Source organism: Mandrillus leucophaeus, unplaced genomic scaffold, assembly GCF_000951045.1.
Source record: "Mandrillus leucophaeus isolate KB7577 unplaced genomic scaffold, Mleu.le_1.0 Scaffold659, whole genome shotgun sequence".
Taxonomy (NCBI): Eukaryota; Metazoa; Chordata; class Mammalia; order Primates; family Cercopithecidae; genus Mandrillus; species Mandrillus leucophaeus.
In genome coordinates this window covers 349,529-368,389 of record NW_012107130.1, presented here as the reverse complement: position 1 = coordinate 368,389, position 18,861 = coordinate 349,529, and the positions used below count along the sequence as shown (strand labels likewise).

The following is an 18,861-nucleotide window of genomic DNA, read 5'->3' as shown; positions in this document are numbered from 1 at the left end:
CCAACCTTTTTGGCACCAGGGACCAGTTTCATAGAAGACAATTTTGCCACGGACCAGGGGTGTGATGGTTTCGGAATGAAACTGTTCCACCTCAGATCATCAGGCATTAGATTCTCATAAGGAGTGCCACCTAGATCCTTTGCATATGTAGTTCACAATAGGGCTCCCATTCCTATGAGAATCTAATGCTGCTGCTGATCTGATAGAAGGCGGAAGTCAGGTGCTCACTTGCTACTCACCTCCTGCAGTGTGGGGACCCTGTTATAGAACACTAGAACGAATTCTTCCTATCTAGCTGTAATTTTGTATCTATTGACCAATTTCTCCCTATTCTACCCTTCCCAGACTCTAGTAACCACTATTCTCTACTTCTATTAGCACAACTTTTTTTTAGCTCCTACATACGAGCGAGAATGTGGGGTACTTATCTTTCTACGCCTGACTTATTTCACTTAACATAATGTCCTCCAGGCTCATCCATCTGGCCTCAAATGACAGGATTTCATTATTTATTATGGCCAAATATTATTCCATTGTGTATATGTACCACATTTTCTTCATCCATTCATCTATTGATGGACATTACAGATTGATTCCAAATCTTGGCTTTTGTGACTAGTGCTGCAATAAACATGGGGGTGCTGATATCTCTTCAATATGCTCATTTCTTTTCCTTTGAATAAATACCCAGTAGTGGGATTACTGGACCATAGAGTAGTTCTATTTTTAGTTTTTTGAGAAACCTCCATATTGTTTTCCATAATGCTTGTGCTAATTTACATTACTATCAACATGTATAAGAGTCTAGCATGGCTAAGTTTTTAATAAGCATCCTGGTGATTCTTATGGAATTTAGAGAATCACTCCCTTAATGTGTAAGTATGTACATACCCTTTGACCCAGTATCCTTACTAAGGAAATAATCCAAAATATGGAAAGAGTTTTGTGAATGTTCCTGATGATTACATTTTTGTTTATAAAAGCAGAATAACAGGAAACAATGCAAATATTCAATATTAGGAAAATGGTTAAGTAAATGTTGATAGATCCCTTAATGGATAGATGCATTATCCCATGTAAAGTATGACGTTTATCACATTTACTTATTATAACAATTCTGTGAGGCAGGCATTATTTCCCTCATTTTATAGATGAGGACACTGAGGTTTAGGGAGATTAAGCAGCTTGTCTGAAAATACAATTTTAATAAGTGGAAAAAGTAGTATTCTAGCTCAAGTCAATCTGCTTCCCAAATACAAGTTCAATTGAAAAACAAGCATTAAAAAGTGCTGACCTTTGAAAACACAAACATTGTTTATTTAAGTTTGGGAATTAGGGGTTTTCTTCCTTGTTTCTTTTTCCTTTCACTTTTCTATATTTGATACTTGCATATTTAAAATATTAGATTCTAAAAGAAAGTTGATTGTATGCTTAGGCAACTGTGGTAGTCTCAGTGGCTAAAACAGAGTTGCACAGACAGTAGTGGCTGTAGAAAAAGCTGGAATGTGAAGGGCCTTGTGCACTTCCACTAAGGTGTCCTCTGTATGCAAAGTAATGCACAGCAGAAGTGTCAGGTTAACAGAATGTCTATGGGGATAGTGGAATGAAATACTCAGATGTAAGTTTTAGTATGATAGTTTACATTGATAATCATTATTGTATGCCTTGGCTTTTAAAAACCTAACAGGACAGTGTCCTTTGAAAATGGCAGTTAATAAAAAGCATTAGTCCCCTAAAGTTACCTCCTTTTGTGTGCAAGTCCCTCATAATTATCTTTTCATAAAGTGAATGTTCAGTCTGAAAGACTGAGAGAGGGAACAAAAAGGTCAATATTGTGAATTGTAATTAGGCAATTGGATTTCTGGGCCAAATTCCAGGCTGTGCTAAATCCACTCCTTGCTGGCAATTCCTCCTCTCTGACCCATTACCCTTCTTTCAACACTCTGGAGTTTCAGTCTCTTCTTTAAGATTTTTGCATTAACAATAGATTTCTAGGTTTGGGTTTGTTTTGTTAATGTGTGACGGTTAGGTTTATCAGCGGCTGTCTGTGTAAAATGGCTTAAAAGTCTACTGTAATCCTTCTTCCACGCTGAATTTGTCACCAGAATGGGAATGATTTAATACCTAAAGAAGTAACTTCACTGACAAAGTTTTAAAGGGTTTTTGTTTCATTGCACTTTGTTTTAAACTGAGCTACTCAAGAATAGTGGGGGGATTGCACACAGGTTGGAAATGGCCTCTCAAAGATTAGCTACAGGTCTTAGCCAAGGTCCTCCAAAAATGTTTAGCTATTCATTCACAAATTCTTCTTCTATAATTAATCTGGACCTTGACTTTCTCCTTTTTCATAAGGTTGTGGAAATAGCTTTTAAAGAATTAAAGATACCATAACACTTCATTTTGCTTCAGTTCAATAGCACATATATTGAGTGCCTACTATGTGCTAGACACTGCCTTAAATGCTCTGGGGTTCAAAGATATATAAGATTAAACCCCTGGGCAGCTCATAGAATGGTGGTAGAGAGAAGTCATATGTACAAATAATACCAGATTGCATACAGAAAGTGGCATTTAGGAGGTACAGATAAAGGGAACAGTGGTAGAAGAGGGAGAGGGAGAGCTATAATGACTGTCTACCAGGAAAACTTTATTAATGACATGGCATTAGAACTTGGCTTGAAAGTATGGAGGGCTTTGAACAGACACAAATGAAGAACAGCTCATAGTACATTCTCAATGAATGTGTACTGAAGGTGTTAATGAAAGGGACAGATGCAAGACGTGCTTGAGAAATAGCAAGTTCACTAATCTATATCTAAACATAAATTCTGCTTATGTGAAAAATTATCATTCAGGTATTCCATGATGTACACAAAGGATGCATTCTTGAAAATTAACATAAAATGCTTATGTTGAAAGCAAATTTCTCATAAGACATAATGGTAAAGGAGGGCGTTGGGGGTTTTGGTGAAACTGAAGTGATGTTATAGGCTGGATAAGCAGTTCTCAAACAATGGTTTATGGATCCTGGGAATCCAAGAAATCCAGGGATCCACAAGGTTAAAACTACTTGCACAACAGTACTAAGATATTATTTGTCTTTCCCCCTGTGTTGATATTTGCACCAATGGTTCAAAAGCAGTGGCAAGTACAACTCTTCAATGCCACAATATGAATCAAGACACCACAGGATGAATTAAGCCAATAGCACCGAAATGTACTAGTAGTCATTGTATTCTTCACTGGTGTGTACTTGCAGAAAAATAAAGGGCAGTTTCACTTAAGGATATCGTTGCTGAATCTGTAAAAATTTACCAATTTTATTAAACCTCATCTCTTGCACTTTTAAAAGATTCTGTGTTATAAAATGGGAAGTACACTTAAAGTATTTACACAGTAAACCATGTCAGTGTGCATCTCAAGAAAAGGCACTTGTGAGAAATTTGAGCTGTGAACTTTCTGTTTCATTTTTACTTGAGAGAATGACTGACAAACTATAGTTATGCAGACTTGAATACTTGCTAGACATTTTCTTGGAAAGGAACAAAGAGAGCCTGTCAGTTCAGGGAAAACAACTGGCAGTATTTATTGCCAATAATAAAATTCAGGCTTTCAATAGAACACCAAAAGTTGTTTTAAAGTTTTACCTGCCACTGTGAGCTTGAGAGCTTCCCAAAACTTAAAGACTTTTCAGATGAGATTGGCGATAATATTAACGAATGTGATTTTTTATATCATATAATGAAAGGTGTTGACATTGTGAAGATCCGCATTGCTTAGTGAGCCAGTATTTTCCAGATGACCCATGGATGATGACACAAAATGAGTAAAATGCATGTTCAAAGTTCAAAACATACCAATGGATTTAAATGTAACAGGACATGAAATATTTATTTATATGGTTTCATATTCTACATTGCAACTACTTGTTGAGTTTTTATGTAGTATCAAAGAAAAATCTCCACAATTATCTGAAAAGTCTGCTAAAATACTTCTCTCTTTTCCCACGACATATCTGTGGGAGGTTGCATTAACTGCAGATGTTTCAACCAAAACCATATATCACAGCAGATTGAGTGGAGAAGCAGATTTGATAATCCAGCTATCTTATATTAAGCTAGACATCAAAGAGATTTATAAAACTGTTAAATAGTGCCACTCTTCCTGCGAATTATCTTATGTCTGGGAAAATATGTTTGTCATTCAAAAATGTTTATGTTCTAGCCAGGGCAATGTCGTGAGACCTCGCCTCTACAAAAAGTAAAAAAAAAAAAAAAATTGGGAATGGTGTCACACACCTGCAGTCCCAGCTACTTAGGAAACTGAGGTGGGAGGATTGCTTAAGCCTGGGAGGTCGAGGCTGCAGTGAGCCATGATCATGCCACCGCACTCCCACCTGGGTGATGGATCCAGACCCTGTGTCAAAAAAAAATGTTTATGTCACATCATGGGTTCATTCTTGTTATGTTTACAGAAGCTATCAAATAAATATTTTTTAAATTTCTCAGTTATAATTTCTAAGATGGCAAATGTTGATAGATATAACTCGTATAAACAAAAGTTCTCTATGGTTCTCAGTAAGTATAAAGGAGTCCTGAGACCAAGAAGTTTGAGAACCACTAATCTAGCTCACCTTAGCCTGTATTTATATGTAATAAATGTAGTTGTGTATGATGAGCAGCAGAGGAAGTATCAGGGTGAACGTGGTGCTGGAGTGGGAGACAGTTGGTAGATTGGCTTCTCCAATACCATTAGAGGTTGTTGGCCAGAGAAAAACAAAAACAAAAACCTCTTTGGGGCTTTCCTTTCTTTGCTAAAAAATAAAAATAAAAACGTAAAAACCACCTGCAGAATCACATTTCTCTGTAGTATGTAGCTCTTTCCAAGTAGATCTCAGGGTGGCAGCTAAATCACAGGTGGAGAGCATAAAAGTATACTTAGCCGTGACATAAACATAGGGACAATGGAAACCACAGAAACCCCAGCTTGTGTTTGCAGCAGTTTTTCTTTGTGGATACCTCTTCCACAATCACAAAAATCTCAGTTTCTGTATATCCAGAATCTTTTGTTGGCTGTCTTTTAAAAGTAGGGGTTGGGTCTAAGATTTAGGATGAGAAATGGGTGATGGGGAAGAAGCCAGGACAAAAATAGAATATGAGAATGAAGCCTTGGAGAGAGATGGCGAGGAAAAATAAGATGGAATCTGACAACGGCCCTTGGGGACCCTTCGTGCGGTGCGCTGGGTCTTTGGGTCAGTGTAGAGACTTTTGAAAGGTAGGAGTCCCGTTAAATTAGTAATGCATTGGCCATGTGACTGAAAAGCCAGACACTGCAGAGTGAAACAAACATGTCTCTTAGTGTGCATATTATCTACAAAAAGCAAGCTAAATTTAAAAGCATCTTACTGGAATTGTGGGAGAGGAGAATATTGAACAATTTTTCTAGTGATCAAGGCATATATATTCATGATGATTGATTATAAGTAGTTATTGTACATGTGTGTAAAATGGCACTGCTATTCTCCTCATTCGGTAGGAAGCACTTTGTGGTTTTAATTTAGCGACTGTAAATTTGGTTATTGGGGGCTTCCATCGGGATCTTTCCTGGTCTTGGTGTCCTCTTAGCTTTGCCTTATCATGTCTTAAGTTCCTCATGAGTGAGTTGTATCATGGAGACTTTCAGGAGCTTAAATACCGTGGTATGAGAAGATCTAATGCAATATACACTCTGGCTACTGCATGATGTAAGTAGAGTCAAGGAGTAGACCATCACATCAAATACTGTGGAAAGGTTCAGAAGTATGAATCTCTAAAGAGTATAAGCAGTTTACACCTACTTAAATTTGAAAGTGATTTTTTAAAGCTTCTGTGTAATTCCTTGAACATTTTTAATGCCTCCTGTTAATAACACATTGTGCAGACCTACCTGAGAAATATGAAGAGCTGATGCATTCCTGGTTGTTTTCTTTCAGCTCCTGAGAACCATGTCTGTGCCCAAAGGTAGAGTTCTGGATAAAAACCTGGATGAGGAAGGGTTTGAAAGTGGAGACTGTGGTGATGATGAAGATGAGTGCATTGGAGGCTCTGGTGATGGAATGATGAAAGTGAAGAATCAGCTCCGCTTCCTTGCAGGTAACTGATTAGTGCTGACCCAAATGTAATCTAAAAATGGTGATGCTCAGGAATTAAAAATAAATTGAACCTGCTTTCTGCAATTCCCTTACATTCCCTGTAACATGCATCTCATCAACTCTTCAAGGAAAGACTATACAAGCTCTAGAAAGTGAAGTTTTCAAGTAGCCTCTTTCTTTTCCTCCCACCATTTCCAACCTTTGGTAGATTAAAAGGGTAACTTCCTGTTTTTCATTATTTAAAATGAACTGACCTAATCACTTGGCTCTGTTTATCATTGGAGTTTTCCTTGGTTCTTCTCATTTATAAAAAGAAATGCATAATAAGAAATGCAAATGCATGATGAAATAACCTGTACAATAAACCCCCATGACACAAGTTTACCTATATAACAAACCTAGACATGTACCCCTGAACTTAAAACAAAAGTTAAAAACAAACAAACAAACAAACAAACAAAAAGAAATGCAACCTTGGAAGTCTTCTGAAAACCAATGGTGGGATAACTTTCAAAGGAAGAGCCATTAGCTGAGCCTCTTTTCTTAGGACGTTATGTCTATTTTGTTTTCTCACAAGTAGTCTAACATAGATAGGCTATGGCACATAACTGAAGACCTACATAAAGACAAGAGTGGTAGGGCACGGTGGTTCATGCCTGTAATCCCAGCAATTTAGGAGGCTGAGGTGAGAGAATCGCTTGAGCCCAGCAGTTCCAGACCAACCTGGGCAACATGATGAAATCCCATCTCTACAAAAATACAAAACTTAGCAGATTGTGGTGGTATGCCTATTGTCCCAGCTACTTGGGAGGATTGCTTGAGTCCAGGAGGCAGTGGTTGTAGTGATCTGAGATTGTGCCACTGTGCTCCAGCCTGGGAGACAGAGCCAGAGTCTGTCTCAATTTTAAAAAAATAATAATAACTAAACAACAAAAGCAATAGAAAAAAGTAATATAGTACTGCTGGGGTCAAGGAGGCAAAACAACAACAAAATTTCCTAACATTTGTATCCCATATCACAGTTTAGAGTACTTTCATGTGGATAGGTGTTCTTCGATTTTACAGATAATAAAACCAGGTCTCAGAGAAGAAATGAGATTGCTCTATATGGAAGAACTAGAAATCTACCTCGGGTCTTGAGACTTCCAGTGCCATTCTCTTTCTTCTGCGGTGCACAGCCTTCTCCTTAAAACCGTATCACCCATGGCCTCTGAGATGCTAAATGTTCCTATTTCTCTGGCAGCCTCTTTCCTTCTTAGTTCTTCTTCCTAATCCTACCTGAAACTGGCTATTATCCGGATGTCCCTTCTTAAGCCTCCATCTTTTCTCTCTTCTCCAGAGAGAATGCAGATCTTATCTACTCTCCCTCTTTCAACTTTTTCTTCTTTTTTGAGATAGGGTCTCCCTCTGTCCCCCAGGCTGGAGTGCAATGGCACGTTCACACCTCACTGCAGCCTCGAACTCTTGGACTCAAGTGATTCTCTTACCTCAGCTTCCCAAAGTGCTGGGATTTATAGGTGTGAGCCACCATGGCTGGCCTCAACTTTTTTTTATGATTTGTGTATTTATTTTTTATTAGGGTAAACAAAAATCTAACATGGTATCTGCCCTCTTAACAAACTTTTACATGTACAGTACAATATTGTTAATTATATGCACATTGTTGTTCAACAAATCTCTAGAACATTTTCATCTTGTGTGACTAAAACTCTATGTCCATTGAACAGCAACTCCTTATTTTTCCCTCCCCCAGCCCTTAGCAACAACAATTTTACTTTCTGCTTCTGTGACTACTTTAGATAACTCATATATGGTGGAATCATGCAGTATTTGTCCTTCTGTGACTGGTTTATTTCACTTAGCATAATTTTCTCAAGGTTCATCCATGTTGTAGCATCTAACAAGATTTCCTTCTTTTTAAGGCTGAGTAATATTCCATTGTATGTATGTACCACAATTTCTTTATCCATTCATCCATCAATGGACATGTAGATTACTTCCACCTCTTGGCTGTTGTCGATAACCCTACAATGAACATTCTTTAACTATTATAACACTGTGGGAAATAACTTACATAAAGTCATTACCACGAGTCTCAACTGATCTCCTGAACTGCCATCCCACATCTCCAGCTGCTTATTAATCATTTCTGACTTCACCACCACCACCACCCCCAACGTGATGTGTCACAAGTCAGATTTATCAACTGACCATCATTCTCCTGATCACTGAGGCTTAAACCTAAAGCCATCTTTGCTTCTTTCTTCTCCCTTGCCCTTATATGCAGTTAGGCCCCCAGTCCCTGTTGATTCTTTCTTTGTAATTTATAATTTATTCTGCTTCTGTTGATACTTCTTTTTTTTTTTTTTGAGATGGAGTTTGGCCCTTGTTGCCTAGGCTGGAGTGCAATGGTGCAGTCTCAGCTCACTGCAACCTCCACCTCCCGGGCTCAAGCAATTTTCTTGCCTCAGCCTCCCAAGTAGCTGGGATTACAGGTGTGCACCACCACACCCAACTAGTTTTTTGTATTTTTAGTAGAGACGGAGTTTCTCCATGTTGGTCAGGCTGGTCTCAAACCCCTGACCTCAGGTGATCCACCCACCTCAGCCTCCCAAATCTCAACCTGCTGGGATTACAGGCGTGAGTTACCATGCCCAGCCCAATCCTTCCTTTCTATTCCGCCTTCACACTCTCCTGCACATACTATTGCAAACACATCCTAGGTGGTCTCCAGGCTTCTAGGCTCAGGCAGGAGTATTGAGAGCCTTAGGCTAGTAGATTAGAGGACAAAGAATTTGAGACCCAAGCAGAAGATTCCATCAAATTCATCTTGCATAGCTACCTGGTTAATCTTTTGAAGGCAACTTATACTTTCTCCGCAGCTCAGCTGCCTTCATGCCTTGAGGATAAAGCTAAGACTCCTTAGCAGAGTTCTGAGGGCCTTCTGGTCTAGCCTCAACTACCCTTCTGGCTTCATTCCCCACCACTAGCCCCCATAAGTTCCCTCCACTTTGGTAAGAACAGCCATATTCATGCTCCATGAACCCCATAAACATACTGTTCTTGTTTCTATTTTCACACCACTGCCCATGTTTATTTCTTTCTTTTTCTTTTTTTTTTTTTTTTTTTTTTTTTTTTTTTGAGACAGAGCTCACTCACTGTGTTGCCCAGGCTGGAGTGCAGTGACACAATCTTGGCTCACTGAAACCTCTGTCTCCCGGGTTCAAGCAATTTTCCTGCCTCAGCCTCCTGAGTAGCTGGGATTACAGGTGCACACAACCATTCCCAGCTAATTTTTGTATTTTCAGTAGAGACAGGGTTTTGCCATGTTGGCCAGGCTGGTCTCGAACTCCTGACCTCGTGTGATCCCTGCCTGCCTCGGCCTCCCAAAGTGCTGAGATTACAGGCATAAGCCCCAGTGCCAGGCCTGCCCATTTTATTTCTATATAGATCTACCTTTTTTTCTTTCATCTTAAATTTTACCCATCCTTCAAGGTGCAATTCAAGTGTGATGCAGTGAAAAGAAAATAGGTCTTGGGGTAGGACAAATGTTTATTTAAATTATTGCTCTACTTATGAGCAAGCATGCCCTGGGACAAGTTTCTTAGCCTCCTCTCTATGTCTCCATTCTGTCATCCATTAAGTGGGGATCATAATGCCAGCTTCATTGGACTATTAAATCAAGGGGGAACATTTATAAAGCATCTAGGCAAGTATCTGGCATATACTAGGTGTTCCATAATTGTTAGTTTCTCTCCATGAAATCTTTCATAGCCATCTCAGTCCATAGTTACCTCTGTCCTCTGAATTCATTACTAAAATGAATTCTGCCGGTGCTTTCATGAAACAGTCTACAATAGCTCCAAGGTTCCACAGGACATAAAGTTACCACTCAGAGCCTGGCAACCTATTAGAAGAATGTTGAATAAATATGAAAAGTAAAAATAAGAGAAGCTAATGTTCATTGGACACTTATTATGCTCTAAACACTGTGCCAGGGCTTGGCATGCATTGTCTCATATCATTTTCACAATACCACTATGAGGTAGGGGTCATTACTATTCTCACTTTACAGATGATAAAATTTATGCTGGAGGTGTTCTCACTCATAGGTAGGAATTGAACAATGAGAACACTTAGACACAGGACGGGGAATATCACACACTGGGGCCTGTCGTGGGGTGGTGGGAGGGGGGAGGGATAGCGTTAGGAGATATACCTAATGTAAATGACAAGTTAACGGGTACAGCACACCAACATGGCACATGTATACATATGTAATAAACCTGCATGTTGTGCACATGTACCCTAGAACTTAAAGTATAATAATTAAAAAAGTATGCTGGAGGAGGTGGAGTGACTTGCTTAAAGTCACATTCACGAAGGGCAGAGTCAGGATTCAGAGCCAAGAAGTCTGGTTTCAGAGGCCACTCCTTGAACAAGCCTACTCTGACTCTTTTTTCTCTGATCATCAATACAACTATAAAAGGATCAAAGTCAGCTTTGCATTTTGTTACCTGTAAAAGTTGTGGTCATCTAAAGGTTGCCCAGACAACTTACCAAAACGTTGACTGGTCCCAGCACTGATCCCTGAGACATACCACTGTTCATACTTCTCCAGAAAAGTCTATGCTTATTCCTACTTGTGCTTCCCTGACTATAAGCCACTTTCCTATCCATTTCAAAGCACTACTCCACAATTCCATGGTGACTTAACTTGTTAAAACAGTGTTTGGCGTGGGATCTTGTCAAGGGCCTTTTCAAAATCTAAATAGATTACATCCATGGTTTCCCTTTGTCCACATACACATTTATCCTGTAAAAGAATTCTAGTCAATTTGTTAGGCATGATTAACACTAAGTTCTTTATAAACTGTAAAACATTAGACAAATGGTGGTTAATTTAATTGAGAGGAAAAGTGATGCCTTGTCCCCAATGCTTTACACTTGCCTAACATGTTCAGTGATCCTACCAGCCTGAAGTTCCTTGGGCCCCCTTTACAAATTCTTCTCATGGAGAGGAGACTCATTGCCAATCTGCCAGGCTCATGGTACAATAGCTATTTGGCATAATAGCTATTTGGAATGACAGGCTATATGCTTTGGTCAACTGTTACACAATTTTACCTAAAATTTGGATAGATGCCATCTGGTCCTGATGATTCATCAGCATCCATTTGTTTAGTCAGCTAGACTTGGAACACCATGCACATTCACCACCATTTCATTTAGCCCTCCAAATTGCCTCCTCCAAAAGACAACTTGGGAATAAAGAGCATGGCTCGGAATATGTTAAGACTCTCTTGTATCTCCCTTTTGTCCCTGAACAGACCTTTTGCAACATGACCAGCAAGTAGTTCTATTGGCTGGCTTCCCTGGCTTACTTCTTCCCTTCTTTTGAGGCACTGAATGAAGTGCAGGACACCCAGGTTCTATTCCTGGCTTTGCTTCTCCCATGTGTCCTAAAGCGAGCCCCTTCCACTTTTGAAAAGTCAGTTTCTCCATTTGTGAAATAGAGGGAGTGCACACACAAGTCTTGCAGGGCATTCCAGTGCCAGCAGTCTGTGATTATATTCATTTCTTTGGCTTTGATCCCTGGGAAGGTGCTTATCAGAGTCTTTTGAGGACATCTTCTTGTAAGTTTTCATCTGACCTTGCAGGTTCTCTGTTCTCTTCTCTTGAGCTATAGTTCCATATAGAAAAGATCTCATTTTCCCCACTCTAACCCCCTTGACTTTTCCACCAATCTGGCAAGCTGGGCTTCTTACCAAGGGCTCCCCACATGTGGTCTTCAACACACTTGTGCATTAGGATGCTATTAAAAGTAATGGCAAAAACCACAATTACTTTTGCGCCAACCTAATAATAAGGTTTTAGTCATTTCCAGGCTTTCTGGGGTATATTCATTTATAAAACTATTCATCTCAAAGTTCCCTAAGTGTTTTCCTTACTTCTTATTTATAAATTTTACATAGAATCCTTAGAGTCTTCTTCTTTCTGATTGTCGAATTTAATTGTTGGTGGGATGACCATTGCATGATGTCTTACCCATGGTTACATCTTCGCCTGTTCCTTGCACTTCTCAGAACCAAGGGTAATGTATTTCCCTTTCCATGCGTATCCTAGTCCATTTGCACTGCTATAACAAAATGCCGTAGACTGAATAATATATACATACTAGGAAGTTATACTTACAGTTCTGGTGGCCAGGAAGTCCAAGACGAAGGTGCCAGCATTTGGTGTCTGGTGAATGCCGCCTTCCTGCATCCTCATGTTGCAGAAGAAACAAATGCTGTGTCCTCACCTGGGGAAAGGCAGAAGGGCAAAAAAGGGACAGATGCTGTGTCCTCACATGGCAGAAGAGATGGAAAGGTAGAAAGGAGCCTACCTAGTTCTCTCCAGCGCTTTTATAAGGGGCTAATTCCCTCCATGAGGGCAGAGCCCTCATGGCCTAATCACCTCCTAAAAGCCCCACCTCTTCATACTGTTACATTGTCGGGAGCATTAAGTTTCAACATGAATTTTGGATGGGGCACAACCATTCATCAAACTGTAGCAGTGGGATACTTCATCTCTCTCAGCCTGCTTCTGTTTCTAAAATGTGGATATACAGCAAACTAGCACAGGAACAGAAAACCAAACACCGCATGTTCTCACTCATAAGTGGGATTGAACAATTAGAACACATGGACACAGGGAAGGAAACAACACACAATGGGGCCCCTGGATGGGGGCGGGAGAGGGAGAGCATCAGGATCAATAGCTAATGCATGCTGGGCTTAATACCTAGGTGATGGGTTGATAGGTGCAGCAAACCACCATAGCACACATTTACCTATAGAACAAATCTGCATGTCTGTCACATGTATCCCAGAACTTAAAATATATATATGTGTGTGTGTGTGTGTGTGTGTGTGTGTGTGTATATGTTTAAATGGAGATAGTAATAGTTCCTATTTCATAGAGTTGTGGGGATTAAATAAAATCATCCTTGCAAAGCATTTGGCACAGTGCCTGGTATCTAGTAAGCACTCAAAAATGATATTAAAGCTACTGTTCTGTTGTTGCTGACCTATGAGAGCTCAGAGTGCCTGTAGATGTAGATTACAATTGTCTTATGTTTGTTTGTTTGCTTGTTTGTTTGTTTAAGACCCATGAAAGACAATTACAACCAGGTAACCAACATTCAAAAACAATATCCTCTTAACCGTTGCTACTCCAAGTGGGGTCCATGGACCAGAAGCATTTGTATTATCTGGGAGCTTATTAGAAATGCAGAATCTCAGGGGCCACCTCAAGACCTACTGAATCAGAAAGCCATTTTAACAAGACCTTGGGTGATTTGTTTGCAGCCTTTTTTTTTTTTCCCCGACAGGATCTCACTTTGTTGCTCAGGCTGGAGTACAATGGTGCAATCAGAACTCATTGCAGTCTCGAACTCCTAGGCTCAAGCAATCATCTTGCCTCAGCCTCCTGAGTAGTCGGGACTACAGCCACATGCCACCATGCCCAGCTAATTATCTTATGTTTTGTAGAGATAGTGTTTTGCTTTCTTGCCCAGGCTGGTCTTGAACTCCTGGGCTCAAGCCATCCTCCCACCTCAGCCTCCCAAAGTGCTGGGATTACAGGTATGACTCATTGTGCCCAGCCCCTTACTACATTCAAATTGGGAACTTCTGTCCTTTTAGGTTTAATACTTCAAGCATGTAAGAAGTCACTAAACTGCCCAACAATGAGTTAAGTATTCTAAGTGTAAGAGAACTTCAAGGCCCAGTCATCCATGTAATTGATTAGGACACTTGGGTCCTTGAGCAAGTTATTTAGCTGCTCTGAGCCTCAGTTTCCCCAGTTGTAAAATGGGCATAATCACCCTTGCCTTGCCTACTTCAATGAGTTATTGTGAAAATCAAATATAATAATGACTAGAAAAGTGCTTTTTAACCTGTTAAGTTTTACAAATATTTAAAGCAACCATAGATGATGATTATTATTAGTCTAAAATCTTGGGAAGTCCTTTAGCTTTCTCAGCATCTCTAGCTCGTGTATTTTCTGCAAAGATTAGATTTTGCCCATGAGTCTGAACACCCATGTACAGACTCCCCTCCAGAAACAGATCTTCATCCATGATGGATCTGGTGTAATAAGCTCTCTTTTTGCCAGGCTGACATCTGCAGTGTTCCTAGTTAATGACTTTCTCAAAGCCCTTCTTGTAAGCTGGCCACTCCCAGTGCTTCGGCTGGGGCAGATCCCTGAGAAACTTTGCAAACTCTGGCCAGGTGTCCCAGGTTAATATGTGATGACTAAGCATCTTGACCATCTGCCCCCTCTCCACCGTGTTCCCACTCTTACCTGCACAGAAACACACATGCACACACACGCGCATCTGCTATTGGAAACACAACTGGAACATAGAAAAAGCAACTCCCAGCAAGAAACAGCCATCTCAGAGACACCTGCATTAACATTCCTCATCCTTCCTTGTCCTCCCTGGACCTGTTCTTGCTCCAGCTTACCCTGCTCTGTGGGTGCAGCCAGGACATTCTAGTGATCCTAATGTCTTTATAACTGCAAGTCTCAGAACAAAAAGATGATCTTGTCTCAAGCTGGGCTGAAGACAGGGCAAAATGATGAATGAAGAAAGTGGAAACCTACTATACAAGACAGAAACATTCCTTGTTGCTACATGGGAGTAAGAGGGGTATGGGCTGGGGAGTACAGTTCAGGAAACACATCCTGGGCTTAGGGCTTAAACCAATTGTATTAGTCTGTTCTCGTGCTGCTGATAAAGACATATGAGAGATTGGGTAATTTATAAAGGAAACAGGTTTAATGGACTCACAGTTCCACATGGCTGGGGAGGACTCACAACCATGGCAGAAGATGAAGGGAGAGCAAAGGCACACCTTACATGGCAGTGGGCAAGAGAGAATGAGAGCCATGCAAAAGGGGAAACCCTTTATAAAACCATCAGATCAGCCGGGTGTGGTGGCTCATGCCTGTAATCCCAGTACTTTGGGAGGCCAAAGCGGGCAGATAACCTGAGGGTTGGGTCTTCAAGACCAGCTTGATCAACATGGAGAAACCCTACCTCTACTAAAAATACAAAATTAGCCGGGTGTGGTGGTGCATGCCTGTAATCCCAGCTACTCGGGAGGCTGAGGGAGGAGAATGGCTTGAACCTGGGAGGCGGAGGTCGCAGTGAGCTGAGATCACACCATTGCACTCCAGCCTGGACAACAAGAGCGAAACTCCATCTCAAAAAAATAAAATAAGTAACTGCATAAATAAAACCATCAGATCTCATGAGACTTATTCACTACCACAAGAATGGTATGGGAGAAACTGCCCCCATGATTCAATTACCTCCCACAGGGTCCCTCTCACAACATGTGGGAATTATGGGAGCTACAATTCTAGATGAGATTTGGGTGGGGACACAGTCAAACAGTATCACCAGTATTAAAAGCAAATGACTGTTTATTGCCCTTGGTACACAGATATTTCTCATAGAAATGCTTGCCTTCAAGAAACTTTCAGTCTCTCAGATGTCAGTGTGGGGACTGCAAAAAGAAAACCTGCCACTTGTTGCTTGACAGGGGGTGACTGGTCCCTTTTGCCATTCTTCTGTTGTCATCTCCAAGTGCTATGGCGGAAAGCAGTGGTCTGCCTCTGGCTAGTCACTTCTTCCCAGCAGTACTGTGGAGGAAGCCTTTATGATTTCACAGCTGTGAGCCCCATTTAAGGTAATATCATTAGTATTATTTGATATCATTGGATTATAACTTATTATTTAAGCTGTCTGTAGCATATATTCCCTTTTTGTACTTACCTTATAATCTGAAAGCAAAATAAAAATGACCTCAAGTAAAACAGCAATTAGGAAATATTTTCATAAGCCAATTATCTTTATTCTTTTTTTTTTTTTAACTGGATCAAGTGTAACCTTACACTTCTACTCCTAATAAGCCTACGCACATAGGAAAGGTGAAGGACACTTCAATGGCTTAAGCGTTCTTCTAAAGTGTCAAGTCAAACCTTCATAAACGTAGGCTGGTAGTCATTTTGTATTAATAAACTCATTAATTTTAATAGAGTGGTCTGGTGAAAAGGGCCATTGGAACTTTATGATAGGCCTTTTATCATGAGTGACAACTGCAAAATATTAATGATTTAGAACAAATTATGTTGCCTGCTAAAAAATGAGTAGGAAGCTTGTAGGGAAATGAAATGTCCTGGGTTTTGTTTGTTTGTTTGTTTTTTGTTTTTTAAATGGGAAAGTTGTTAGGTCCTATGCAGAGCTCGGAATACATTAGATACAGCAATATATCTATTTATACTACCCTGTTGGTAACAAGGCCAGGAATAAATTGGGGCAGTTTTACCAAAATGTATTTTATAGTGTGAGTAACCCAATTCTACTTCCTTTGTGCTCTTTGGAAATGCACCGTTCAGATCTTTGTCACATAAGTTGTAGATTGCTTCCTGCTAAGTAAGCCACCCCTGGAACTCCCAGGCAAGATCTTGTAGTGACTCCCTCCAAACTTATTTCTTTGGATATCAGCCCCTCCAACATGTGACCTCAGTGCAAGGGACCCCATGTCATCCACTGGGAGGGAGATCCCATCTGTTGGGCAAATGAGACACCTTCTTACCCTTAGACTGTTGAAGTTCGAGATGTGAAGGGAAAGGCGCACTTCTACAGAGTCAAACAAACTGGGTCCCAATTCTGTGTCTGCCACTTCCCAATGTTGTGACTTTGGACAAAGTCACTCAGTTCCTCTGAGCCTCAGTTTCCTTACTTGCAAAAATGGTGATAAAATATTTCCTGACCTACCCACCTCATAAGTTGCTGAGTGAAACACATGAGATAATGAATGTAACATATTTTATAAACTTTAAAGCATCATATCCATTTAGGATAATATTATTAATATTGTTCAGGGTTAGAACTTAAATTATAATTTTAGCTAAAGGCTTTTGGTGAATAAAACTAAACTAAGTTCCAAATGTCTAAGTCAATAATTTTCATTATAAATGTGCTACTCTTATACACTGTTGGTGGCAATATACACTAGTACAGCCACTGTAAAGAACAGTGTGGAGATTCCTCAAAAAACTACAAATAGAACTACCATATGATCCAGCAATCCCACTACTGGGCATTTACTCAAAGGAAAGGAAACCAATATATTGAAGAGACATCTGCACCCCCATGTTTAGTGCAACAGTATTCACAATGGCCAAAATATGGACTCAACCTTGGTTTCCAACAACAGATGAATGCATAAAGAAAATACAGTGTATATACACTGTGGAATACTATTCATCCATAAAAAAAGAAGGAAATCCTGTCATTCCAGCCAATGTGAATGGAACTGGAGGACATTGTGTTAATTGAAATAAGCTGGTAACAAAAAGTTAAACACCACATGTTCTCATTCATATATGAAAACTAAAAAAAGTTTACTCATAGAAGTAAAAAGTAGAACAGAGGTGGGGTAGGGAGAGATATGTTGAAGGATACAAAATTGCAGCTAGATAAGAGGAATAAGTTCTGGTGTTCTAGAACCACTGTAGGATGACTATAGTTAACAATAAAATATAGTTTCAAATAGTCGAAGAAGGATATTGAATGTTCCCAGCACAAAGAAATGATAAGTGTTTGAGATGATGGATATGCTAATGACCCTTGATGGATAATGACCCTGATCTGATCAGTATATATTAAGTGAAACAAAACATCACCATGTACCCCATAAATATATACAATTATTACCTGTCAGTTAAAAATAAAAAAAGAAGGAATCTCTGAAAAAAAGATGTTCTCCATCATCTCCATCCCCAAAGGTGGCATTTTAAATTACTCATTAACTTGTTTTTAGCCCAGGGTGATTTGAAGTGAGAACCTATTTGAACAATGACAAATATGTCTGCTGAGTTGTACAAATAACCACATAGTCACAACAGTAGTAGTCACTTACATCTTGAAAGAATCACAGCTAGTTATGTTTTGTTTTCTTTGGTGCTAGTGGGGCGGTAAGGGCATGGGTGGACAACGAGTTGGGGAGAAAGGGCCTCTGATTTTTTTCTATTCTATCTCGCTCTGAGCTACAAGCAATCTGCTTTCATGTTTTGATCTTTTCTTTTAGAGATCAAATGTCATAGGGAAGCTGAAGGAAGCAAAGCTCACCATAATAGCACTTTTCACACAGATACAGACCAGGTGGTACTCGCTAATCAATTGACAAGACAGCCAATCCCAGCTTACCCTAGAGCTTTGCGAAGCTCCCAGGGCTCACAAAGGGGACTTAGATGTGAGCTTTAGCAGTGATATTACCTGCCAATTGAGTAGGTATACCAAGAAAGAGGCCTTCCCCATGCTTTAGTGTTGGCTAGGGAATTACTATAGGTAATCTGGTGATAGATGAGAATGAGCAAAGGTTAAAACTTCCCATAAAGTTATCGTAACTCAGGATACCTTAGGGAGTTTGTTTCTTATTATTTGGAAGGAGATATTCTGAGATTTGCTTTTCTAGGTATGCTGCACTGTGATACTTTCCGATCTGAACCAGTAGGCTGTAAGGCTTTTATCAGGAGTAATACTGTAAAAGTTGTACTTGCTGGTAGGCCTTACACATAACTCTCTAAGAATTGGGTAAGTATTAGGGATATTGTGAGCAATTTAGTGCCATTGTATTATATTTTCTAATCAATTTTCAAATTAAGAGGAA

The 18,861-nt window shown here is 39.9% G+C and overlaps 1 protein-coding gene across 3 annotated transcripts in view; it reads left to right on the top strand.

The window, feature by feature from the left end:
- The window catches only part of GPC3 (glypican 3), a 461,965-nt gene that overhangs the window by 393,995 nt on the left and 49,109 nt on the right, over nucleotides 1-18,861 (top strand). For all 3 annotated transcript variants that reach the window (XM_012001312.1, XM_012001313.1, XM_012001314.1), the window contains one exon: nucleotides 5,972-6,131. In XM_012001312.1, the coding sequence (XP_011856702.1) occupies nucleotides 5,972-6,131 (160 nt within the window). The remainder of the gene's footprint in view (nucleotides 1-5,971; nucleotides 6,132-18,861) is intronic.